Source organism: Dissoconium aciculare (genome assembly GCF_010015565.1).
Source record: "Dissoconium aciculare CBS 342.82 unplaced genomic scaffold K489scaffold_14, whole genome shotgun sequence".
Taxonomy (NCBI): Eukaryota; Fungi; Ascomycota; class Dothideomycetes; order Mycosphaerellales; family Dissoconiaceae; genus Dissoconium; species Dissoconium aciculare.
Window position 1 is genome coordinate 277,799 of NW_022984964.1, and position 25,635 is coordinate 303,433.

The window sequence follows — 25,635 nt, forward strand, 5'->3', positions numbered from 1 at the left end:
AGATACTATACGAGACAGCGAGAGAGGACGCAGGAGAGGGAGGAATGGATGTGGAAATGGAAATGGAAATGGAAATGATGGAAGTATGGAACGGTTTGGACCGCTGAGGCTCCTAAAGCTCGGGGACGGTTGGTTCATCCATTTGCTTGCCGGATTTGTCTCGGCATGTGACTGTCTTTCATCACCGCGCCCGCGCAAGGAGGAGGAGGAGGAGGAGGAGGAGGAGGAGGAGGAGGAGAGTGGTAGTGGTGGTGGTAATGGTGGAGGCGGGCCCCGTTCATCACCTAAGCACAGTAGTAATAATCAGTACAGGAACCTTGACTGGTTGTAACTCGAGACCGGTGACAGCAGCTCGACTTGCTACGGTCCTCCGGCTGCTTGCTACACCATGTCCTTACCACACACACCACTTGAGTCGGCTACATCTCTCTTTCATTCACTTTCTCAATCATAGACAGCACCGTACTCGCTCTGCAATTGCAATACACTCGTTTCACACCGGCTCTGCAATCTGTCTCTCCGCCATCCATACTACTTACTGTACACACGACCACCATCTGCCGCTTGGCCGCCCTCATGTCCATCCGCGCCCTCGAGTCCCCGCCTCGAATCGCGGGAAGTGAATGCAGACCATCATGACCACCGACACCCGATCCCACCACCACTTTCCACGCCATTCCCAGCCTTTCACCCTCGACACCCCTCCTCGCTCCGATATGTCCGCTAGGCACGCACATTCCCGATCTCAACCCTCATTACATCGTCCCTCGACCGCAAGATCCGACAGCATCCGGCACCATGCCAACGACAGCGACTCCGACGAGGATCATGGCTTGCAGATGGCGCGTCCCGTCGGTCGACGCGACCTCCGACCGAACCTGACACGCGCGAACAGCGAGTTACCGAACGGCGCGGCACGACTGCGCGCACAGAAGGCGCGGGAGGAGGGTCGCGAAAGGGACGGGAAGATCACGCGACATGGGTGGGCGGCTCAATTGGAGAATGAGGAGATCATGCGCAACCTGAGTGATAACTTCTTCATGTATTACCAGGACACGCGACATGAGACGGCAGCCAACCTGCCGACGACCTGGGTCCCGAGGTCTCTAGAGACGGAATGGCGGATGAAGGATCGGCTCAAGACGGTGTCGGCGCTGTTGGCGGTATGTTTGAACGTCGGGGTGGATCCTCCCGATGTCATCAAGACCGATCCTTGCGCGAGGCTGGAGTGCTGGGTGGACCCCAAACCCACCGAAGGCACCAGTCAGCACCCGAACAATTCCAATACCCTCATCGGAAAGAATCTCCAGACACAGTATGAGAACCTCTCCTTACGCACGCGATACAAAGTGGTCCTGGATCCCACCACGGACGAGTTGAAGAGATACACGACCACCTTGCGGAAAGCCGCACACTCGGAGCGGCTTCTCTTTCACTACAACGGACATGGTGTTCCCAAACCGACTCAAAGCGGAGAAGTGTGGTGTTTCAATCGCAACTATACACAATACATTCCGATCAGCTTGTATGATTTACAGGAGTGGATCGGTGCGCCAGGCTTGTGGGTGTGGGATTGTTCAGCGGCAGGCGGCATCATCGGCGGATTCCTCGAGGCGGCTCAGAAGCACAGTCTCAAACAACAAGAAACTCTTCAGCGTGAGTCGGGTCGGACACAACAGCCACCGTTGATCCGATGGGAGGACTGCATCCACCTCGCGGCTTGTCGCGACAACGAAGTCCTCCCGACGAACCCACAACTTCCCGCAGACATCTTTACCTCATGCTTGACCACTCCCATCAACATGGCGGTACGGTTCTTCATGCTCCAGAATCCCATTCCTCCCACATCCGACATCACCCTCGAACAAGCCCGGAAAATCCCCGGCAAGGTCAGCGAGCGGAGGACGCCGTTGGGTGAGCTGAATTGGATCTTCACGGCCATTACAGATACTATCGCCTGGAACTGCTTGGAGAAGCCCCTCTTCAAGAAGCTTTTCCGACAAGATCTAATGGTCGCAGCCTTGTTCCGGAATTTCCTGCTCGCTCAGCGCATCATGCGGAAGTATCACTGTCATCCTCAATCACACCCACGGATACCTGACACGCATGATCATCCGCTGTGGAAAAGCTGGGATCTCGCTGTAGAGCTGATCTTGGCTCAACTGCCGAAATTGCTCGAGCAGCAAGCCATGCTCGACGCCTTGGCAGAAGCCAACGCGGGTAGTCAATCAGCACAACTTCCAGAGCTGCAATACACTCATTCCGATTTCTTCGCCGACCAGCTCTCGGCATTTGAAGTCTACCTCACATCGTCGCCGAGTAACCCGGCCGCTCTCGGCTACCAGAAACCACCTGAACAGCTGCCCATCGTCCTCCAAGTCCTCTTGTCTCAAGTTCATCGCCTACGCGCACTTGTACTATTATCTAAATTCCTCGATCTCGGCCCATGGGCCGTCAACCTCGCTCTCAGCATCGGCATCTTTCCTTATGTCGTCAAGCTCTTACAGTCACAAGCGCTCGAGCTCAAGGCGCCCATGGTGTACATCTGGGCCCGCATCCTCGCCGTCGATCAGACCTGTCAAGCTGATCTGCTCAAGGATCAAGGTTATATGTACTTTACCAGCATCCTGGTTTCTTCCACGGGGATTCCTCAAGGCAATGTCGCCGAGCACCGTGCCATGTGCACATTCGTCATCGCTATGTTGTGCAAGGATTTCCGACCGGGAAAGGCTGCTGCCCTGGAGGGCAACCCGGAGCTCATCGAGAATTGTCTCCTCCATCTCGATGACATAGAAAACCCTCTCCTTCGCCAGTTCAGTCTTTTGTGTCTGTCGAATCTCTGTCGCGACCACCCTCAGGCCAAGGCGGCCATGTACCACCACTCTGCCCATTCTCGCATTGGCGATCGAAGTCATGATCCTGTGCCGGAAGTGCGCGCAGCATGTCTCCATGCCTTAACCAGCTATGTGGCCACTTCAGAAGATGCCATCAACGCCAAGGAAAGCGACATCCGTCGTGAGGAGGAGATCCTTGTCAGCGTAATCTTGACGATGGGTATGGACGGGTCGATCGTGGTGCGCAAGGAGTTGACCGTCTTCTACTCGGAATACGTCCTACGGCATCCCAAGAAATTCATCGTTGCAGCTTGGGATCAGCTTTTAGAGGAATTGGACAAGAAAGTGGGCAAGAGTGTGGACCCGGATGATTTCGTGCTCATGGACGGTCATAATTCTCTAGGCGGCGGTGGCTCTCTGCCGACTCCTACTGAGAAGTCATCCGCTCGTGCGGCTCGGAACATGCTACGAGAGACCAACACCCAGACCTCGCGCGGCACAATCTACCGCGCGGTCTGGAGGAATACTTTGAGTTTGTCAACTGATCCGCACCCCGAAGTCGCGCGGAACGCGAGCATCATCGTGGATTACGTTTTCCATGCCCTGCTGACTTCTCCTCTGGGCCCTCATGCGGAATCAGTATTAGAAGACCTCGGTCATATGAACAACAAGGATGCACCATCGACGACGAGCAACGAGCCCGTCGCGCGAACGCTGCGAGCCCGCGAATATCGACCCGAGACACCGCCGAGCCCTGCACCCTCGACCGCATCTAAAGGCGGTGATTACTTTGGTCTGTCACGCACGGCCAGTGTTGCGGCTGCCATGAAGAGTCTGATAGGATGGGGTCCAAAGACACCTGCCGAGTCCTCCACGCCTCCATCACCCACAAGTCGAAGAGGCTCGGTCGTGGGCGACAAGATTGAATACCGTTCACGGCCACTCACACCGGGCGATTCCACTGTTTTGCCAGCTGAACTGCCTCCGGACGCGCTTGATAATATTGCTGGTCCACCTCACCAGGGCCCGGCGATGATCCCGCCTACGCCTCGCTTTAAGCCGCGTGACACGTCTGAAGCTCCCAAATTGCCCCTCGTGTCGAATTTCTTCGACTGGTCGGCATCGTACTTCCGCGAGCCTCAGATGCGTGCGACAGAGTCGGATGAACCCGGTTCAAAGGACTACAATGAGAGGTTATGGCGCAGAAACCGCAACGACAAGATCATCGCATGCACGCAACCGATGAAAGAAGCGGCGGGTAGTCAACGCTGGGACGTCCAGGGCGGCTACTTTGGAATCGGAGCCGCGCCGGTCAAGATGGTGTTCCACCAATTCGAAAGCCATCTAGTCACAAGCGATGACCGCGACAGTATAGCCGTGTGGGACTGGGAGAAGGCCGAGCAATTGACACGCTTCAGCAATGCCAACCCCCCAGGCAGCCGTGTCACCGACATGCGTTTCATCAACGAGGACGACATCGCAATGCTCATGACCGGATCCAGCGACGGCGTCATCAAAATCTACCGCCATTACGACGATCCTAAGAACATCGAACTCGTCTCCAGCTTCCGCGCATTAAGCGAACTCCTCCCCAGCGACAAGCAAAGCGCCGGCCTGGTCTTCGACTGGCAGCAAGGCCAAGGCAAAGTCCTCGTGGCCGGCGACGACCGCGTCATCCGCGTCTGGCAAGCCGGCCAAGAACTCTGCGTCACCGACATCCCCGCCCGCTCTTCCTCCTGCATCACTTCACTGACCTCGGACCAAGTCGAAGGCCACGTCTTCGTCGCGGGCTTCGGCAACGGCGGCGTGCGCGTCTACGACCAACGCCTCCGCGCCCACGACTCCATGATCATGGACTGGACCGACCGCCGCGCCGACCACCACCGCTCCTGGATCGTCGGCGTGCACCTCCAGCGCGGCGGCCTCCGCGAACTCATCTCGGCCGAATCCAACGGCGGTATCCGCCTCTGGGACATCCGCATGCGCCGCGCCGTCCACAGCCACAACCCGCCACCCTCCACCGCCGGCGGCAACCTTTCCACCGCCCGCTCCCTTCGCACCCTCTCCGTCCACGAACACGCCCCCGTCCTCGCCCTCGGCGGGAAGGACCATACCATCCGCGTCCTCAACACCTCCACCCTCAAACAAATCAGCAGTTTCGAGCCCAGCAGCCCTTACATGAACTACCTCCGCCTCGACACCCGCCCTCGCATCGCACCCATCACCGCCACTGCGTTCCACCCGCATCGCATGATGCTCGCGTGTGGCGCGGTCAACGACGGCCACGTCAACCTCTTCAAACTCGACGCCCCCGAGATCGAGGGCGATAGTGAGGCCGTCCGTCTTGCGGCGGCGGCGAGGGCGGCGGGAGGCCTGGGTGGGATCAACAGTGGACTGGGCGCTTTCGGGGAGGAAGGTGGCCGGAGCAGTGTTGTGGAGGAGTGGTAGCTGTGTTATTCGGTCGCTTGGTTTTTCTTTTTGAGGGACTTTTTTTCTTTTTCTTTCCTTTCGCGCACGCGCTCTCGTGCATTTCACTGGCGTCCGGATGGAGTTTTTGTCTTCCTTCGCTGGGAAACGGGAATGGGAGAGGAGCTAGCCTGTTCTTGTCTCGCCTTGTTGGACTTTGTTGTTTTGCGCTTGCAGGGGGTTTTTTTTTCTTTTTGCATTTCTCTGCGGAGAACGTGCGGTTGTGTGTGTGGCATGCGCCCCCTTTTTAAGATATTGTCGTCGTTGATGATTCGTTGATCTTTGTCGCTACTTATCACTGGGGAGGTTTCGGGACGGCGGCATATATACATACACACATGGCAGCAATAATCACAGTGAGACGTCGTCCAAATCTGTTTGGGTTGTGTCCTTCACCTTTTCTGACAGTTGTTTCAACGTTCATCTTGATCGCCTTGGGAGAGTTATTCCAACTCTTGTTTATATGATCGATGATATATCGTGTTTCTCTAGTGTGCTGTATGTATACATCGAGAACGACATGAGGTGGGGCGCGCTCCGCCACGCATTTCGCGCTGGGCTGGCTTGGTGAGGCGGATGATGACCACGCTGAAGGGCAGACTGATGATGCTTCCATGGATTGGAAATCGCGATCCTCTCGATAGTCTCTCAAAAGAAGATAATTATGTTACGAACTGTTCTTCTCCCGCACATGAGACCAATCAACTAGATTGATGACTACGACGGAACCGTTTCAATTCGAACCATCATCGCGTGGATACTTGTTTCGACAGCATTGGAATACAGTACATTTCCGCCAAATCCGCAACGAAGAGCGAACGATGCATGCCGCCGAAACCCGCATATCATTCAAGAATTCTTATGACTGCATATGAGGCGATAAATTATCAAGATCCTCGCCTGTCTCCGTTCTATCATTACGAATCCTACTGTTCTACGCTCAATCATGCATCTCCTGGAATTACCGGAAGAACTAATTCACAGCGTCATCTCCTATTTGCCACAAAAGGACCTGTTGGGCGTCAATCTCGTGAATCGATATTGCTACGAAGTTGCTACTCCTTTGATCTGGCGAGAAGTGGAATTGGTCGATTGCCGGAGTACGAGGCGGCGGCCACGACGGCACGATGAAAACGGTCGGACGGTCGAGGATGATGCAGAGGGGAGCGAGGAAAATACGCTCGACGATGAGCACGACGATACGCCGCTCATCGCGAAGCTGTTGATAATCCTGGCGTAAGTGGTGAAGCGACGCAAAGCCAAAAAATGACAAGGACGGAGAGTAATCCGAATCTGACCTCGACAGAAATAAACGTATCGCGACCTCGATCCATGTCCTCACACATCGATGTCATCTACCACCTCCCCCAATATTCGAGTTTCTTCCCCGGTTCCCGTTCTCCTCCCAGACGCTCTCGACAGATCCTCGGACCATCAAACTAGCACAACTGGCTGCCAGGGAGATGACGCAAGTCCACACACTCCGCATCATCCTCGGCCATCCCACCCTGACCGACGCCCTGCTCCGATGCTTCTTCGACGTGCGAAGATCTAGCGTCCCAGAGATCGTCCCCGTCCGACGACTATGGCTAGAATACTGCCGTATCAGCGCCGGGCTGAACCCCGATTTGAACCATCATCCCTACGGCTTACCGCTGAAGCTCAGGTTCGACGGTCTACAAAGCATACGCTTCCGTCGACTACCGATGCACTGCGGCGTGCCCTTCGATCAATACCTGCCAAGCGACCACGTCGTGTTCTCCCGCGATGGGACACACCGCCAGCTCCCCGATGGGGCGGGATCGAGTTACATCACCGACATCAGCCACACGATCGCCGAGAGCGGACCCGGTGAAGACCACGTGCTCCGTCTACAGCAGGCGCAGCAGATGCTCATCAATCCTCCGGGGGCTGGAGCTTCGGAAGCACTCTCGGGACAGTCACTTGAGGGGTTCTATGCGAAGGTTCATCTCATGGATGATCTCATCTTCGAGGCTTTGGGGAGGGATTTTGCGATTCCGAAGTTAGTGCAGGCGGCGAGCTTGCCGCATAAGGAGCGGGCGCTGCTCGCGTATCGCGGGAACTGGCTTGATCCGGAGGATTTGAAGACGTGTAAGGCTTCACCGTAAGTTGGGCCCCAAAGAGAATCGATAGATCGCAGAGTTCTCCTCCCGTCTTCGCCTCCCGATACTGACCCCCATCCCCAGCGCCTGGAAGCGGATGCAACGAGAGCGGATACCTTCGGCTCAGGCCACCATCCTAATGCTACAAAGCTGCAGCGCCACCCTTACCTCTGTGAACCTGGACTGGCTGCTGACCGTCGAGCGACCCTTCAACCATCCGGCCGTCGCCGTCAATCGTGCCTTGTTCTACCGGGACTTCTTCCGTTTGCGTTTCCCGCATCTCCGGGCCTTACAATTCCGCAACGCAATCGCCGCCGATACGCTCCTCCCCCAAGGACTCTACCTCTTCGACCGCTGGAGAACCAGTCTGAGCGGCATGCATCCTCATCCCGATTCCGGGGGCATCATCGAGGAATTGGATGATCACATTGGATTACTGTTCTTGGAGGCTCATTCGAGATTGCAATGTTTGGGTTGGCCCTTGCAGCAGTTCTTTTCTTCTTCGGTCGACCCTACGACGAAGGCGCGAGTGGATGCGGTCATTGCCAATCTGGCGAGGGCGTTGACGGATTTGAGGGTCGATGCGATGTATGACTATCACGGCGATTCCGCATCGATCGAACAAGATCGGCGAGGGCAAGGTGAGTTGATTCTGGATGCATTTTGGGTCCAAAAGACTGGTTTCTAACATGTCATTCTAGCCGATATCATTTCCTGCCGCCGATTCGTCGCCGAGTTCGCCAGCCAAATGACACAAATATCCAGCATCAAGATCGAAGGCGGCATCCCGCGCGATGTCCGCCGGGAAATCCTGCGTGCCTTACATGCCAGCCCTGTTCAAAAAGTCGTCCTGATCGGCAGCTCGCACCCCCTCGGCAATACATGGGGTGAAAACGGCGAGGACATCGAAGATCCCCGAATCGTCGACGACCTGAACGACATCATGGGCCTCGAAGGCGAAGATACCCCCCTCTTCCGGAGATACACCACCATGGAGCTACCGAAACCATCACATTCAAACACAGCCGCCTACCCCACGCCTGTCTACGGCTGGTCCAACCAGCCACCTTTACTCTACACCCTCGCGTCACACCACAGCAGCACCGTCACGGAACTCAAGTTCTGCGGCTACCGCGGCGCACCCATCCTCCTCGCGCCGACGCCCTCGACCCCGGATTTCTTCTCCGCGCTACGCTTCTTCCACAATCTCCGGGCCCTGACGTCCTCGTTCTGGCTGCATACACTCTTCGAAGATCACGCGAACAACGACGACGACGTCCTCGCCTATTGGCGGAACATGCGGGATCCGAATTCCACAGCGCTGGTCTGTGTCCCGTCTGGTGCGGACGATGACGGCGAGGCCTTGTCCGGCTGGGCGAGGGAGTTGGAGATGAAATTCAAACCTGAGGCGCTGGCGAGGAGGGTTTTGGGGTTTTTGGCGCCGCTCTTGAGCGAGGAGGCCAAGGGTAGAGAGGGCGGGGTGCTTGTCCGAGCGAGCTTTTCGCTGGGAGCGGAGGTCGGCGGGATTTTCGATTTGGATTTTCGGATCGGGAAGAAGGGCGGGAGGACGTTCTCTGGTGCTGGTGAGGATGTTTTGTTGGGGTTTGTGGGGCCGAGGGCGGAGGTTGAGAGTGAGAGGAGGATCGGGAAGGAGATGAGTAGGAGGTGGTTCTGGTGAGGGAGTTGAAGAGGAAGAGGGGAAGGAGGAGAGCGAAGATGAGCGAGTTAGGGGTATAGATGAGCGAGATGATGGAGGAAATGAAAATGTTCACGAGTATGATTTTCCACGGATGTCATTTCTCGTATGGCAATCGTGCATATTTGATCTCTTTCTCCTCAAGGGGGCCTCTTCATGAAGAGTCCGATAATTATCGATCGTTCTACGAGTATCTTCCCGAAACCATATCTAGAGGTTTGCCGTCGTAGGCACGAGTTCATCCATTTCTGTAAATCGCACAATGTCGTTCCATCGTTGTTTGCGATGCGTAGCTGGTTTCCTGGCATTTACCTGGCATTTCGGTGGACCCCGCGATTACAACAGGCGGTTCTTATGAGATGAGGTTGAATTGGATCACTTCAAAATTCTATAATAAGAAGTCATTGGTATTCGTCGTCGGCTGCTGGGCTCTCGGCCATCGCCTAAATGGGCAATTGCCGTGCTATGCCGTCTGCGGGAGGCTGCGCCCAATTTTCTCGGCAATTTGAAAGGGTCTCGGGCAGAATTTGGCAGACCATGACCTCACTTCATCGCTAGCCTGCCGTAACGTTACGTACCTGCAGCCAAGCGACCCGGACCATTCTGCCGCTACGACCATAATACCTTACTGTAACTTTGACGTTACAAGACAATACAATAATACTGTAGTAGTGCTCCAGCAGTACGGTAGCAGCACGCCAAGTTACAAGACTACACTGGGGATAAATATAGCAAAAGCGCGGCAAACTCGCGACCATCCACGGGTCTGGCCGATCTAGCAAGACACTATTACGATACTCTGCTCCTCACTTGTCACGCCGGCTGCCGGGGAATACGAGAACGCTACGCAATGCCTGACGTACTCGCCCTATTCTCTGCACCGTGCGACTGCGACATCCGATCACGACCGTGGACATAAAACTCGGCTTTATCCTCCTCTTCGTCTGTGATTGATATCTTCATTCAACCTCATCACAAGTTCGAAGGATCCACATCTCTCATCTCTGGTCATCGCTCAGAACATCAGACGGACATCAACGAGCTCGACCTCCTACCCTACAGCCATCATGAAGACCTCATTGATGATCCTGGCCGGCGCTGCCATTGTCTGTGCCCAGACTACCTCGCAGTACACTCCTCCCATTCCCACGGTCACTGCTGCTGCCGGTTCCCTGCCCCTCGGCGCCACCTGCTCCACTAGCGAGCAATGCGCGAACGGTGCCGATTGCTACTCTACCAACTCCGGCCTCTACAGGCGTTGTGGAAATTTCCAAGCAAGCTGCAAGGATGACTCGCAGTGCGCTTACAACACCTGCAACCTGGCGCAAGGCTTGTGCAACGGCTTCAAGGCGACCACCACTTCCTCATCTTCCACCACGCAATACACACCTCCGATCCCTACGGTCACTGCTGCTGTCGGCTCCCTACCTCTGGGTGCTACGTGCTCTTCCGATGAGCAGTGCAGCAACGGTGCGAGCTGCTACTCTACCAACTCGGGTCTCATCCGTGCCTGTGGCAACTTCCAGGCCGTCTGCAAGGATGATTCGCAATGTGCTTTCAACACATGCAACCAAGGTTTCTGCAATGGCTTCAAGGCAACGACTACTACTGCTGCTTCAAGCGCGACATCGGCGACCTCCACTGCCGCTGCGGGCAGCCTCCCTCTCGGCGCGAGCTGCTCTTCATCAGAGGAGTGCAGTAACGGAGCAGAATGCTGGGCCTCGAACTTCATGCTGATGAAGCGCTGCGGAAACTTCCAGGCGACCTGCAAAGACGACTCCCAGTGCGCGTTCAACCCATGCAACGGAGGCGTCTGCGTCGGCTTCAAGCCAACCACTGCTCTCACCAGCACTGCTTCCGCAACCCTGACCACTCCCGTCGCCGCCGCTGCTGCCACGAGCACTGTGACCTCGCAATACACTCCTCCGATCCCCACCGTCACCGCCGCTGCAGGTTCTCTTGCTCTCGGCGCAACCTGTTCCAACTCAACTCAATGCGCCAACGGGGCCAACTGCTACGCCACCAACTCGGGCCTCATCCCTCGATGTGGCAACTTCCAAGCCTCCTGCTCCAAGGACTCGCAGTGCGCCTACAACACCTGCAACAATGGCTTCTGCAACGGCTTCAAGCCCTCCACAAGCAGCAAGAACAGCACCTCGTCCGGAATCGCGGGCGGCAGCCGATCCTCACCCACGCCCTCTGGCTACACCGTGACTCCATCCACTGGTGGCGCTGTTCCTGCGTCGGGTGTCGCGAGCGGTGTTGTGGCTGTCGCGTTCGGAATGTGGGCATTTTTCTTGTAAAATGTCGAATTTCTAATTTGCCATAATCATCCGAAAAAACCGACATGAGCAGGAGTCGGCTGTGGGGAACATGATGAATTTGATGAGAACGAAGGCGTGCGTGTGTGCATATAGATATATGCATTGTTTGGGTCGCATGAACTGGCATGAACCTGGGAGTTGTTCCATTGCATGGCTTTTTGATATTAGCATTACGCATGACTGCAAGTCCTACCTATATATCATAATTAACGATAATGATACTCTTAATTCTACCACCGTACATCAATCTTTCACTTTTCATTAATATCATTCATTCGTTCAATCATAATTATTCTATGCTTGATGATGATTACATATAAAGTCGCCGCTTTGGCGCATCTGCTCTTCGCGTGGGGATGGCGTGATCGGCGGCGGGATTCATCTAGACTTTCGTTTTTCCATGTGTACTGGGGACATGATTCATACATTACATTTCTCTTGTTTGGATCGAACAGATTTTCACACGCGACTTCAACCGACGTTTTTCCCACTCATTGTGAACAATACTGCTATTGTTTCTCCTATACTGAGATTCCTGGCATCTGCGTAATTTCTGCATCTTCATATATCGCAAAGCATTGCCGCATTGTGGTGGTGGTGGCGATACCCTCATTGGCATTTTCACGCCCTATCAAGGGAACTTTTTTCGCCTGGCGGAGCCGCAAACTCAAAAGAAACACTCGAGCATTTGTCCCTGGGATCGGCTATTCATTCTCTGGATCTTTCAAAGACAGAACTCGAGAAATTCAGCAGCGTTGATTACAGCATTGGGTACGATTCAATCCGCGATCCCATTGTGCCAGAAGCCACATTCAAGACGGCCTTTGGTCCGAACTTGTGCTCGGATCATACGCACCTCTTCCTTGTGAAATCGAGCAAGGCAGGAACAAACCACCAGCTGAGCAAATCCGCAAGTACAAATTTGGTTGCGAAATAGTAACGCAATGTCATCGCCGTTCGTGCGCGCCGCGCGGATCGGTCATGCGGGCGACGTTTTGACCGCATCTCTTCGAAGCCCATCTCGGCTTAACGAGGGTGTCGCCAGACATCTTAAACCGAGCTCATCGCTCACATCCCCATCACGATACAGCAATCATGTGGGCCATGCCAGGAGATTTCATGGCTCCGCTGATAAATCTACGAGATGTCTGTCATCGGCGTCGGTTCATCCTCTACGCTCGAGCAATACCTTACTCCGGATTCCACGAATCATGTCTCCAGTTGCAATGAACACCCTGAGCAAGCGGACTCTAGCCACGGTCGGCGACACTCCCGCGTCGACCAGTAGTCCCCAATTTGAAGCAGTCGTTGTCGGCGCCGGTCCTGCGGGTGTCACAGCCGTAGGCAATCTTCTCGAAAACCGCATCGCCCCAATCCTCTGGGTCGACGACGCCTTCGATGGCGGTCGCGTGAGCAAATACTACCGCGAAGTACCCTCCAACACGAAAGTAAAGCTCTTCGTCGACTTCGCGTTGGCGACGACTCCCTTCCGCAAGATCGTGAGCAACCTGCCTTCACGGGACCGCTGGGCGGAACCGAGCGCGAGCGATGGTGAAGCGCTCGAGCAGCGCCCAGATCAACTCCAGTCGCTGCGGGACTTGAATCAGGAGAGTGGCTGCCAGCTGGGCAATGCGGCGGACATGTGCGTCATGCTCACGGAGGGCCTACGGAAAACTCCCGGTGTGGAATCCAGCCAGGGCGTGGTGCAAGAAGCCCGCCTCGACGAGGAATCATCCCTCTGGACCGTCGCCCTCGATTCATCCGACGGGAAAGACACCGTAACCTCCCGCCGTCTCGTCCTCTGTACTGGCTCTACGCCTCTCAACCCCCCTCTCCCCGCCTCCCTTTCGCACATCACCTCGCTCGACCTCGACGTCTCCCTCTCCCCCACGCGCCTCTCACAGACCCTACTCCCCCTAGGCCCGACCACCATCGGCGTGATCGGCGCCTCGCACAGCGCGGTGCTCGTGCTGATGAACCTCAGCCAAATCGCGCTGAGCAGCAAACCCGACCTGAAGATCCTCTGGTTCACGCGGCATCCCTTGCGTTACGCGGAATACGACTCCGCGGGCGCCGTCATCGCGCGGGACAACACCGGTCTGAAAGGCGCGGCCGCCGTCTGGGCGAAGGAGAACCTCGAGCCGGGAAATCTGGAGAAGTCGCCGGTGGGAAGCGTCCTCGAGAAAATCGCGTACCAGAAGGGAGATGAGGAGAGTGTGTATGCGGAACACTTGCCGGCTTGTCAGTTTGTGATTCAAGCGATCGGGTATCAGAGGAATCCGATTCCGACGGTGAAGGTTGCTACGCAGCAAGGCGAGGGGGGAGAAGTCGTCACGCCGGTGTTCGATCATGACAAGGGGGTCTTCTTCCGTGGCGGGGAGAAGAAGGATGTGATTCCCGGGTTGTTTGGCGCGGGGATCGCGTTTCCCGAGAGGATTGTGGACAAGAAGTATGGCCACGAGGAGTTTAATGTGGGGTTCTTCAAGTTCATGAAGGCGGTGAAGAAGTGGAGTGGGGAGTGGATCAAGGCTTGATTTGATTTTGCTTGACGAGCGTGGGAGGAGTGAGGAGCATTTTGTTGTTGTTGTATAGATAGAAAGTCCCCTTTGTCGGGAGAAAATGAAACATCATACCATTTCATCAATGGGACAACAATAATCGTCTTTCGCGTCTATACATCCTTTCCCACTAGTTTCAGACCTATCATGAGCTGCCCATCAAGCCCCCTCCCTCGCCCCTGACGACCGCCATCGGCCACCTCACCATCTCCCTCCAGCCGGGCGTATCCGGCAACATCGCGCAGAGCATAGGGACCTGCCGATCCGCAATCCCCTTGAGCCACGGCACGCGATCATCCACCAATTTCATCATGGCGAAAACATGCGCCAGCATGGCCAACGCCCGCGGCGCGCGATCATCGATGACCAGCCCGGGGAAATGCGTGCCCGTGAGACACGACGGCAACGCCATGATGCGGCGACACGTGGCGAGCGGGGTGTCCTTGCCGCCGGCGAGGGGGAGATTGGTGTAGATGCTGCCGATGTAGGAGAGGGCGGATTCGTAGGCGGAGAGGATGGTCGCGGTGGGGGGCACGGTGGAGTTGGTGGAGGATGGCGGGAGGAGGAGATCTTCGGCGATGCCTCCGCTGGAGCCGCCGCCGGAGGAGGCGCCGTCGATGGGGGAGAGCAGGTAGGCGAAGGGCTTCCGGTTCTGTGGGGCGAAGATGGCGGCGAGATCGGTGAGGTCTGGGGGCCCATACATGGCGCCGGCGTCCTCGAACCATTCGCTGCCGTTCGGGAATTGCATCCATTGTTGGACGATGACGCCGGTGCCGTGGGTCAGCCGGAACCATTGAATGGCATCGTAGGCGGGAGGGAGGTCGGGGTGGGAAGGGGTGGATGGAGCGATGGATGGGTGATGGTTGGAGGCGGTCGTCGCTGAGCGTGGTGACATTGAGGCCGCTGGGGATGGTTCCGATGGTGGCGGTGCCGACGGTGAGGGTGGAGCGGGCAAGTCATCCTCGCTGAGCGTGAATAGCGCATAGTATGAGACCAGCACCGAGCACATGAAGGTCGCGCGGACATTCTCCGGTCGTAGGGTCAGCACGGCTTGACTTTGCGCCTCGAGAGCGCGGTCGAAATAGACGCGAGAAACATGCAGCATGTACGCGCTGTCGAATGTGCCGAGGTCGCGTTCGTGGTCTCCATGGCGGGATGGCGATCTCGTTGAGGCTGAGTAATATTCGGGGTTGTCGCTAACCCCTTTCCACTCCTCGCCGGCTTTCAGAGCGCTGTCTGGAAGAGGCATGCTGTTGATTCGACCGTCGTCGATAGAGACCATTCGCCCTTCGACGGTAACCCAATGTCGTGGCATTTGCCGAGACGCATATAAGGCTGAGAGAGCCAGCATTGCGTCGAGAAAGGGACGATGTTTGAACGCTAAGACCGGTGCTTGATATCTCCAGAAGCGCCAAGTCGTGCATATTGACTCGCAGACATATGCTACCCACTAGATAGATTCCGTGTCAGTGTTCATGTCTTCAGCCATACGGCAGAATCTCAAGTGAATGAAAGGAGATGACACCGATGACCATGTTGAATGAGCGGAAAGGGAATATGACAGCATACTTCATGCATGAGCTGTAATTCCAGCATCTCATTTCGGGCATCCACGAACTTGGCTGGGCTCTGACCATTCCGATAGTCAATTGGAGGACAATTGCCGACGTCGAGCATAGGTTGATCTTGGTCGGCTGTTCTCTTGTGCTTCACCCGGGAGGAGGTATCCGGCAGTGATCGGGCCGGAAACGGTGGATATTCGCACGACACGGCATGCCGAGCACACGCGCCACACCGCGGGTGAACCTCATCGCACTGGGTCGGAGTTCATGGTCAGCAATTTGGAGTTTTTGGAAGGGTTTTCCCCAAGCACCAACACACGACAAGTTTCATTTGATTCGGAAGCAGGTGTGAAGAATACACACGTGACACCGAGGTCGAGGGAGGAAAATGTACTGACCTTGACCTTGCGTGCTCTACATCGATTGCAACCCTATGTATGAGCGGATCGTGACCATCGTCAGCAAAGAGTGATCTTCGAGCTTTGTATGTCTGGTGTATAGCGCGAATCGGAGGTCATATCTCTCACCAGGCGGCTCTTGTGATGCGAAAGGCGTGGCGGCATTTCTCGCCCTGGAGCGATGACTGTTGGTTTGCACCAAGCAATTTCTCTGTGTTGACTGCGAATGTAGTATTATTATCTCCGGTCTACGAAGTCTCCAAGCCTTCACTGAAATGCGTATTATGACATGTTTCTTTTTTTTGGGTTGTAGTCAGGTGTATTGGAGATGTCTGCGTTCACTAGTCTCTTGACATATTATGGATCGTCAACCCTGGCGATGGTTGCAAAGCTACCTCAGCAGATAGAGTTTCGCACGTGAGACATTCGATTGCAACCAAAGCCATGGTGATCGGCACCGAGTACATACATGTGAAAGGTTCAATCGAATCCCAGAATGTGGGCCAAATCGAAGGCATCATTTGGGAACAGGATACGATACTTTGAAGGGCAACTTCGACTGTAAATGTGCAAGATGGAGAAGACCACAACTCGCTGTCTGATATCGTTGGTCGGGTAGAGCGCCCCGCGTGGAGCCTGACGTGCGTGCAGGCGCCTTGCTGAGTGATAATTGACGAGGCCTCTGTCAAACCACGAGCCATTCACAACGCTTGAACATATTACAGCACACCTACATGCAGATATCTATGTCAAATTTGCACCGACGGCAGGATTGACGTGTGACCGTCGGACAGTAGAAAGAATCGCCCATCATGTCGCCATTGCGGAAAGTCGTGCGTTAGGGTCGAAAGATGGGGTTGTTTTCACATCCAGTAACCCGTGAACACCTGCAGCGTCAAAGTTGGCCCGCCTAACCTGCGTGGAGGAAGACACTGGTCGTGAGAGAGCACATCTCCTCGACATCTCCTCGACAGCGTTCTCTCGTGCTACAAAACGTGCTCACATGCGATGAGTTGCGGCTCACGTAAGCGCTCAACTCGTTCTCGTCTTCCTCGTCATCAGCGTCTGGCTTGTAAGACAACACCCAAGACGCCGAGCAAAAGCCACTGCGGAGAACATCAAGCAGATGGACTGCAGTAGCATACCAGATGTGCAGATATCAGCCAGGCCATGTCATCGTACATGTAGTACATACATATAGTACATATAGCCTGAACAGAGAGCGAGTGCGGCTCTCTACATCCCCTTCGAGCGGATGAACGGAACTCAAAAAGGAAGTGTTGCCGTGAATTGAAAGAGGGGAGGGAGCACTTAGCTAAGCCCACACGGCATTCCGCCTGGAGTGGAAAATCATCAGCAGTGGGGAGAGAGAGAAGCTACCTACCTAGTAGATACGTACTGGATGAGCAGTCGCTCTTCACGATGGTGATGCTGAAGAATCTCGAGGAACAGATATCTAAACGAGAACGACCATTCTTGTCGGACATCTGAAAATCTGCGTCCTGTGTCCTGTTGCCTGGAAATTGCAGATAGGAGACGGGACTGATTTAAGCTTCCTTCCTTCAAATGAAAGACTGACCAACACCTACTTTTATGCATAATGACCGTTCGGCGAAGAACCATGATTGACGCTCGTGATAGTCTTGGGAGTGACGCGGCTGAGCAAGAGGCAGCCGTTTTTACGTCAATGGATGTATGCACAATGCTGCTGTGATCCGCACAGCGCCCGGGCGGCTCGTAAAGACTCTGCCCGAGGCGGCATAGGGCGGAAGTAACAAGTCCAGGAGGCTGAACGAGGATTATCAATCTCATCAGCAAACGTTGGTTTGGCGGGAAGACTATTGCATGGCAGCTGTAGCTTTGGGTCCTTGTGGGGATTCTGGCAGTTTTCCTCTTGTGTGTGTGTGTGTGTGTGTGGGAGGGTGAACCGTGACGGTCGCCCGTGTGGGACCTGTGGGCGAATCTCCTCTGCGTCGCTCCTTCCTTCGCTCGCATCGCACTCGTACCCGGCACGTGCCCGGGGCTCAGTCAGTCCCCGAAGCTCCGATGTTGGGGGACGAAGAAGGATCGATTCTCGTGGTTTCTGGCCAATGTGCTAACAGACAGACGGCTGTCAGTTATCGGATGGGATGTTGGCGGAAAGACTTGGCGCCGGTCCACAGCACGTGACTGAGCTAGGCGGAGCGCAAGATGAGCGTCTTCGCATTGGCACGTCAAAAAAGGGTTTGCGCTAGAGCGGATCGAGCTTAGTCTTTTGCGGGGGTCCGGTCGAGGCTGCATGTACACAAATTTATGTATGTATTTTGTCTTGTACAGCAGACAAATGGACAGGACAATTTGCACAGTCAGATCAACGTCTTGCGTCCCATCGATACTTCGTCATATCCCAAACCTTTCACTTCACTGGTGGTACGGTCTGTCTCTCTATCTGCCTGCATCGCACTCGCATTCGTCACCTCCGGCCCGGGAGAGAGATAGCGCTTTGTGGGGCAGTGGAATGGTGCGAGAAGGGACATGAGGAACATACACGAGAACGAATGACTGAACGCACGATCTGACTCTGGGCGGAACTACTGGGGATAGACTTTACTGGAGTAATAGTGCCTTGCCAGTACCTAAGATTTGTATTGTGTCTGGCGATGGACGGAAAGACAGACAGACAATACGCAGTACTCTCCATCACATGCAGTCTTCGCAAATACAACACCTCAGTCGCTCTCGTCTGATCTTTGCTTCCTGATTATCATTTCTGCTCACTCACGACCATACCTGACCATTCACCTTTATTCACACCCCAGGACTTTGACCTCTCAACACCCACTTGAAAGGATCTACAAGGATCAGATCAGGTTCAGAGCAACAAATTCGCAAATATACACACACACGTCCACAATGAAGCGATCAAGAAGAGATAGCGAGGCCAAGTCCACTGCCGTCGTTACCACGGGTCGGATAGAACGCAAAAGAGCTCACGACCGCGAAGCACAACGAGCCAGCCGAGCAAAGACCAAGGCATATATTGCACACCTTGAAAAGACCGTTGCCGACCTCACCGAGACGAGTGGCGATGCTCGCGCCAATTACCTCGCACAACATGCCACACAACAATCACAAGAGATCGAATCCCTTCAGGGCCTCGTAGGAAAGATCAAATCGCTGATCCAGGACGCATCGGTCCTCACACGGACAGACGGAGACGACAACAGCAGAGACTCGAACACTGCATCCAAACATGACCACACATCAGCCGAGACCAGCCCTCAAACAAACCGACGAGGAGATTCCCCACACGATACTTCAAGTCCAGAGACCATAATCAGAGATGATGGAGACCGGCATCAGCATTCAAATAGCGGCGGAAACAACAATAATGCATCATCTTCCACATCATCGTACAACGCTCCCACCGTTGCCTACCCCGCCACTCCCTCACCACACGGCAACCTCACCCTCCTCGGAGAATCCCTCCTCTGCTCCGAAGACGACGACACAACCTACTTCGACCGACTCAACCGCGTCCTCGAGCAGGTCGAGGCCCACCCTTCGGCCACGACCGGCCACATCAGCAACCCCACCACGGACCAAGACATCCTCATCCGCGCTATCCTCTACGGCTGGGACGCCGCCGAGCGCCTGCACCACTTCGACATCGTCTGGCGGTTCCTGCGGGCCTTCGACGAGGGCCTCTGGTACCGCGCCGGGCCCCTCGAGCGCATCGCCCACCACTGGCTCTTCCGGAACGTGCTCCTCCACAAGATGCGCCCGACCAACCAACCGCTCCGGCCGATCCCCCAGTTCATGCGGCCGACCCCGCACCAGCGCCGCACACCGGGCCACCACTCCCTGGCGGACTACTACGTGTGGCCGAAGGTGCGCGACCTGATCATCGACCGCGGCGGCCTGGAGATCACGGGCCGCACCAGCATCGCCTTCGTCAACGCCGTGCGCTGGGACTGGCCGTTCGAATTCCGCGACGCCTTCCACCGGGTCCGCGGCGCCGCGGCCGCGCCGGGAGGAGGCGATAATGGGGAGAGCGGAACATTCCAGCTCTCCGGGGAGTTCATGAAGAGATTCCACTGGCTGAGCAACTACCGCATCGAGCGGCCCATCGAGCAACTGCCGCTGCTGGAACAGCTGATCCCCTTGCATCCGGCGCAGACGTGCGGGGCGGTGATGGCGGCGACGGAGCACGACTCCCTAGCCGCAGCCGGGCCCCCGGGCGGTCCGGCGAGCAATCTCAGCTCCCTCCTCGCATGGCACGATTTCCGCAACGAGGACGTCGAAGCAGGAGGGGGGCAAGCGCAACCTTCGCATCCCCTCGGGAACAACCACGAGGACGACTTCGCCACCACCACCACCACCACCGCGGCCTCCACCGCGCCCCAGCCGACACATTACTTCGCGGCGCCCTCGGCGTCCACGATAACATCGACGCAGGATCTCTACGCCACCATCTCCGCGCTCGAGGAACCCCACGACGCCTCCACCCTCGACGACCCCGAGGATTTCGCCGGGACTTTCCCCTTACCGGGTACCGCAGGAGGGCCGGCCTGGGCGCCGTCGTGTAGCGTGGATGCGGCGAGCGAGGCGGCGTTTATGGAGTTTGCGATGGACATGTGGCCTTCTTTGAGCTGAGCTGAGCTGGACGAGGTCCATGGTTTTTGGTCTTCGGCGTCCCCGTTCTTCTTCACTCTTCTCTCCTCTTTCTCTTCAGGCCGCGGTTCTTTGATCCCTTCTTCTTCTTCTTAGCGAATAGCGGGTTTTCCTTTCTTTTGACGAACAGAACAACATGACGGAATCTCTTTCCAAAAGTGGGAATGAGAGTAAGGAACGGGATAGGAATGGTGAAAGGTTGACTAGACACCTTCACAAGAGCAGAAACCAACAATTTGATTTTGGAAGTTCCTGAAACCCAGTCCTTCACCATGATGTCTCCACTCCCATGTTACGTTCCCCGGTGGGTTTGAGCTCCACGGTGAGATCTCGAGAAACAGATGACCAGGTCGTGAAAGAGACTTTCGGGGGACATTATCGTGATTTCATTAGAATTCCTATCATCATCGTCATAATCCGCTGAAACCGTTCCTCCGAACCCACAGATCCATTTTCAAGGACGCCAAAACCGGAACTCAGCAGCAGCGGAACACCCACCCTCCGCGATCGGAAAAGAACAAAAAAACAGAATCCTTAATCGTCCCGGTCCTTCCCTTTCCCGGTCCTCCTCTTCGTGCTGCCTTTCGCCTCATCGTCACGATGGTGGGAACCATCATCGTCGTTGCGAGGACGGCCCTCGAAACCGAGGGAATTCCCGTTGTAGAATTCCGTCTCGCCGCGGTTCTCCTCGTCGTGGTCGGCGCCGGTCCGGGCGTGGGTTTCGGCCGCAGCTTCCTCGGCGCGTTGATCGGCGAGGGTTTTCACCTTGGGGCGCGCGGAGGCGGCGGTGGCCGCGGAGGCGGTGCCGAGGGGTGACGATGGCGCCGCGGCGTCGCTGGGCGGGGGAGGGGCGGTGCTGGCGGGACCTGCGAGTCCGCCGAGACCGGGGACGATCCCGGCGACGGAACCGAGGAGTTCAGAGGCCAGGTTCCATGCTGCGCCGAGATAGCCTCCTCCTGCTGCGCCGCCGTAGGCATCGGCGTATCCACTCACGGGGACGAGGACGAGTGTTGCGCTGGGGATGAGATCTAGGGCGCGGAGGGATTGGTGTTCTTCGGAGACGCCGATGGCGCGGGGTTGGGCCGGGCTGAGGATCTGGCGGAAGGTGTAGGGAGTATCAGTGGGTTGGACGGTGGTGGAGACGGTGGAGGAGATCCATTGGCGGACGTCGGCGGCGAGGGTGGCGGTGGGCGGAAAGCGGGATTTGATGGAGCTGCCGTCGAAGAGGCGGATTTGGAGGCTGACTTGGGAGGCTGTGTGGAGAGGCGAGGAAGTTGGTTTTGAGCTTGGTGTCGTTGATTGGGAAGGATCGTCGATTGATTTTGATGGCGGTAGGCGAGCATCACGTTGCGCTTGCGTCCTTGCTTTACGGTTCTGCTTGTCCGCTTCGATCTGTGCCAGAACCCGCTCTTTCTCACGTTTGGCTTCTTCGTTTCTCTTCTTCTGTTGAAAGAGCCAATCTCTCCGTGAACGGGCTTCCGCGGCAGCAGCGGGGTTGGCGGCAGTTGCCTCCTCGAGCTGTTTCTCTCGTGCAGCGGCACGTTCGGCCTTCTGAGCGGCGTCGCGACGGGATTGTTCAGCTGCGTGTTGCTGTGCCCGCTCTGGGAAGAGATTTTGGATGCCGGGTTGTGATTGTGATTGAGGTTGCCGTGACGAACTTGAGGCCGCTGATGAAGATTCAACAGGTTGTTGCGATGAACTTGAGGCTGCAGGCGAGGACTGAACAGTCTGTGCTGCAGCTTGTGATGTCGTCGACGGTATCCATGACCAAGAAGTCTCACCTCCCATTTTCGTGGCTTTCCTTATCCGAGCAATAAATTCTTCCTTTGTGACGTCTCCTTCTACCTTCTCCAGCACTTGGCCATTGTGAACGACGACCAGCGTTGGCGGCTCTGTGATTTGACAAAACGCATTGAGGAAGTTTGCTTCTTGAGTTCCGTACCGTAATCGCAGAATGACGGCCTTTGTCGAGAGTTGTTGGCCGAAAGTGGTGGTTGATTCGGCATCGACCGGCTTGCTGAGCCATTCATTCTCCCAGAGATCACTCGCTTCGTCGTCTTCCGCTCGGACGAAGCATACGACGAGCTTGTTGCCTTGTACAGCCTTGGTGATTCCGCTGGTCAGATCGCCATCGTGGAACATGATTGTCGGGGTTGCAGCGCGAGCTTGCTGATGTGCTGCTCGGTCGATTTTGGTAGAGTGTTCCAAGCTGGCTGATCTGCTGTTGGGTCTTATTTGCTAGAGTGTTCCAAGTGTTGTAGTGTTCGGAAGAGCAGTGCAGCCTACTAGGCAGAGTGTTATTGATCTGAGGCGAACTGGTGTATATAGTACAGTAGAAAGAAATGCAGCTGACATCAATGTACTGTACTGTACCTCGCTAGGCAGGCCCGCCGCCGGCTGGCTGGCTGCAAGCCTGCAGTTGATGAGAAGCGCCCCACACTTTTGGTTGGACTTGACGCGGACATAAAGACACTCCCGAGCTCGCCGACGACGCCGACATCAACCGCGCGCATTCATCATCGCATCGGGTCCCAAGGATCCTTCGAACCTCCCTCATTCGCATCAGGCCGCCGGTAAGCTCGTTGGCGTTCAGGGAGAATACACACATACACAGGGTCAACATGGAGCGATCGATATCACATACCTGGCGTGCTGCAATGCGGCGGCCAATGCCCAAGACCACGACGGCGACACAGTTCCTCACGAAAAATCCCACCAAATCATATATATGCACACAATGCCTGCGCGAGCCGATTCCCAAATCGAATATCTTCTCCTCCTCCTCCTCCCCTCTCCGCTCAACGCGACGAAGGGCATCCCAGCAACGGCGTCACCAGAGCACCAATCCCGCCGACGAACCGGGCTTCACCTCGATCGTGGACAACCCGCCCGTGCTGATCCGCTCGGGCCGGAAACACAACTACCTCGGGCTCTCGATCCTGGCCGCGATCCCGATCATCTCCTTCGGACTGGGCTGCTGGCAGGTGCAACGGCTGGGGTGGAAATCGGAGCTCATCGCCAAGTTCGAGGACCGGCTCATCCGGGAGCCGCTCCCCCTGCCGCCGCGCATCGACCCGGACGCGATCAAGGAGTTCGACTATCGCAGGGTGTACGCGCAGGGGAAATTCCGGCACGATCAGGAGATGTTGATCGGGCCGCGGCTGCACGACGGCAAGGATGGGTATCTGGTGGTCACGCCACTGGAGCGCACCGATGAGCCGTCCGAGAAGGGCGAGAGGGCGGATCGGGGCAGCACGACCATCCTCGTCAACCGCGGCTGGATCCCCAAGGACAAGGCCTCGCGGGAATCCCGACCGGAGGGCCTGCCGACCGGGGACGTCGTGGTGCAAGGCCTGCTCCGCGAACCCTGGAAGAAGAACATGTTCACGCCGGAGAACGTGCCCGAGGATGGGAAGTGGTATTTCCCGGATGTGGCGCAGATGGCGCGGCATACGGGGAGCCAGGCGGTGTGGATCGAGGAGACGATGAAGTCGGATCTGTTGCTGGCGTATGACCGCGAGGCGAAGGGCGTGCCGTTGGGACGGGCGGCGGAGGTGAACCTGAGGAACAATCATACACAGTGAGTTTCGAGACATCGCATCTCTTCTGCTTCTGCGGGACCCTGGAGAGGCTTCGGTTTGCTTTTGCGGGATGAATCGGTTTGCTAACATCATCCTTCACCCGTCAGGTACATTTTCACATGGTTCTCGCTCAGTCTCGCGACGAGTATCATGATGTGGATGGTCATCAAGAAGCCGGTCCGTGGTCCGCGACAGAATCGGGGATGGTGATTCCTACATCGGTCAGGCAGGCTGTGGTGGAATGCCGACGTTCCGGATGAACTCCGACGTGTACGATACGGCGTCTCTGCACAACGAGGACGATTGGATCCTCCACTCAGGGGAGTGGGAGCGATCGATCGTTTGTACCAAGGCGACGGTGCGTAGATTGGAGGGAAATCCATTATTGGCCTTGCGGCTCTCCTGGTGTGAATCGTCCCGCTGCAGTACAGTGACGGGCAATCGTTGGAGTGAGAGTCGCCATGCCCACGGTGCTGTCACAATTAATCTACCCACATCACATTGCTAGACTGTAACCACCAAGCCGGCCATGGAACTGACCAAGCTATCCAATACATCGTGGTCCTGCACTCCTCCACACGCAAAACCTCCTACACGAGCGAATCCACCTACCGAGTAATATCACCAGAAGACATGATGTAGACCCATGGCGATCACCGCCGCACCGCCACCTGTAGTCACCCGTCGACATGATATCGTGAAAATCCTCCGTGGGTTATAATCCATACCTCAGAGAAAGGGGATGATGACATCACCCAAGAACTCTCTCTCTCTCTCTGTTCCCAGGCCATAGCCCACGACTGACGGATCTAGACCCGATGGAGGAGGATCAGCCCTGGGAGCCGAGAATAGAGTTCCAAGCCGTCCGTGTTTCCGCCTGGGGTGTGATGCGGGGAAGATGGGAGATATCCATGGATTGTACAGTCGTCGGGTCACGATAGTCGCACACGCACCACGCTCTTCCTCCATTCGCCTCTCTCTGTTTATCCCATTTCAACGGCGATGATGATGACGATGATGATGTGGAGACAACGGCCATGACGAGGACGGTCGACGCTACGGCATCATCTCGTCTCGTCTCGTTCTTGATCCCGTGATCTCCCTCGCAACGATGCAACTTGTTGTCTGGGGTGGTGTTGGCTGTGTGAAATGACGATTCTGGAGGGAGAGAGATGAGAGAATGATGGGAAAACGATGGCACGATTCCGGCAGCAGGAACGGTAGGACATCGTCCCTTCCTTTGTGTGTATGTCTCTCTCTCTCTCTCCCCCTTCCATCTTCACCCACGCGGTATGTAGACCCTCTCGTCTTGTAGCTCGGCACCTCGTCTCTGGTACCTTTACACTCCGGAGAGACAGAGAGAGCTCTTTCTCCTTCTTTGTCTTCTCCTCCACCACCACCATCACCACTATTATTACCCATAACAGCTGTCTTTCTTGT

The 25,635-nt window shown here is 56.0% G+C and overlaps 8 protein-coding genes across 8 annotated transcripts; 6 read left to right on the forward strand and 2 right to left on the reverse strand.

The window, feature by feature from the left end:
* Window positions 1-321: 321 nt before the first annotated feature.
* K489DRAFT_384049 (uncharacterized protein) lies at window positions 322-5,495 on the forward strand. The gene has a single exon (XM_033605765.1). It carries the CDS (start codon window positions 636-638, stop codon window positions 5,280-5,282), a length of 4,647 nt encoding a protein of 1,548 aa, XP_033456183.1. The 5' UTR covers window positions 322-635; the 3' UTR covers window positions 5,283-5,495.
* A 2,067-nt stretch (window positions 5,496-7,562) lies between these two features.
* On the forward strand, window positions 7,563-9,101 carry K489DRAFT_326005 (uncharacterized protein; the record flags this gene model as incomplete). Its single annotated transcript, XM_033601875.1, has 2 exons — window positions 7,563-8,064; window positions 8,125-9,101. 2 exons carry the CDS (start codon window positions 7,563-7,565, stop codon window positions 9,099-9,101), a joined length of 1,479 nt encoding a protein of 492 aa, XP_033456184.1.
* A 753-nt stretch (window positions 9,102-9,854) lies between these two features.
* On the forward strand, window positions 9,855-11,517 carry K489DRAFT_384051 (uncharacterized protein). Its single transcript, XM_033605766.1, has one exon. The coding sequence runs from the start codon at window positions 10,187-10,189 to the stop codon at window positions 11,420-11,422; it is 1,236 nt and encodes a 411-aa protein (XP_033456185.1). The 5' UTR covers window positions 9,855-10,186; the 3' UTR covers window positions 11,423-11,517.
* A 1,152-nt stretch (window positions 11,518-12,669) lies between these two features.
* K489DRAFT_390846 (uncharacterized protein) lies at window positions 12,670-13,977 on the forward strand (the record flags this gene model as incomplete). Its single annotated transcript, XM_033606637.1, has 1 exon — window positions 12,670-13,977. One exon carries the CDS (start codon window positions 12,670-12,672, stop codon window positions 13,975-13,977), a length of 1,308 nt encoding a protein of 435 aa, XP_033456186.1.
* Window positions 13,978-14,061: 84 nt separating this feature from the next.
* K489DRAFT_75495 (uncharacterized protein) lies at window positions 14,062-16,214 on the reverse strand. Its single transcript, XM_033608896.1, has 4 exons — window positions 16,091-16,214; window positions 15,962-15,994; window positions 15,571-15,816; window positions 14,062-15,451 (listed from the first exon to the last, which is right to left on the reverse strand). The coding sequence occupies exons 1-4, from the start codon at window positions 16,124-16,126 to the stop codon at window positions 14,147-14,149; spliced, it is 1,620 nt and encodes a 539-aa protein (XP_033456187.1). The 5' UTR covers window positions 16,127-16,214; the 3' UTR covers window positions 14,062-14,146.
* Window positions 16,215-18,853: 2,639 nt separating this feature from the next.
* K489DRAFT_326003 (uncharacterized protein) lies at window positions 18,854-19,708 on the forward strand (the record flags this gene model as incomplete). The annotated part of the gene is made up of 2 exons (XM_033601874.1): window positions 18,854-19,135; window positions 19,214-19,708. Coding segments are annotated over 2 exons (777 nt in total), but the record flags the coding sequence as incomplete, so codon positions are not given.
* A 1,440-nt stretch (window positions 19,709-21,148) lies between these two features.
* On the reverse strand, window positions 21,149-22,756 carry K489DRAFT_326414 (uncharacterized protein; the record flags this gene model as incomplete). Its single annotated transcript, XM_033601904.1, has 2 exons — window positions 21,149-22,213; window positions 22,298-22,756. The coding sequence occupies 2 exons, from the start codon at window positions 22,754-22,756 to the stop codon at window positions 21,149-21,151; spliced, it is 1,524 nt and encodes a 507-aa protein (XP_033456189.1).
* A 704-nt stretch (window positions 22,757-23,460) lies between these two features.
* Window positions 23,461-24,405, forward strand: K489DRAFT_293090 (SURF1-domain-containing protein; the record flags this gene model as incomplete). Its single annotated transcript, XM_033600245.1, has 2 exons — window positions 23,461-24,194; window positions 24,303-24,405. Coding segments are annotated over 2 exons (837 nt in total), but the record flags the coding sequence as incomplete, so codon positions are not given.
* Between the last annotated feature and the right edge of the window lie 1,230 nt (window positions 24,406-25,635).

Excerpts from the sequence above, each read along its gene's own strand:
- K489DRAFT_384049 (XM_033605765.1), top strand. The coding sequence starts at position 636 with ATGACCACCGACACCCGATCCCACCACCACTTTCCACGCCATTCCCAG.
- K489DRAFT_384051 (XM_033605766.1), top strand. The coding sequence starts at position 10,187 with ATGAAGACCTCATTGATGATCCTGGCCGGCGCTGCCATTGTCTGTGCC.
- K489DRAFT_75495 (XM_033608896.1), bottom strand. The coding sequence starts at position 16,126 with ATGCCGCCACGCCTTTCGCATCACAAGAGCCGCCTG. Across the intron at positions 15,995-16,090 it reads CGCATCACAAGAGCCGCCTG|GGTTGCAATCGATGTAGAGC; the intron begins GTGAGAGATATG and ends GCTCATACATAG. Across the intron at positions 15,817-15,961 it reads GTAGAGCACGCAAGGTCAAG|TGCGATGAGGTTCACCCGCG; the intron begins GTCAGTACATTT and ends ACTCCGACCCAG.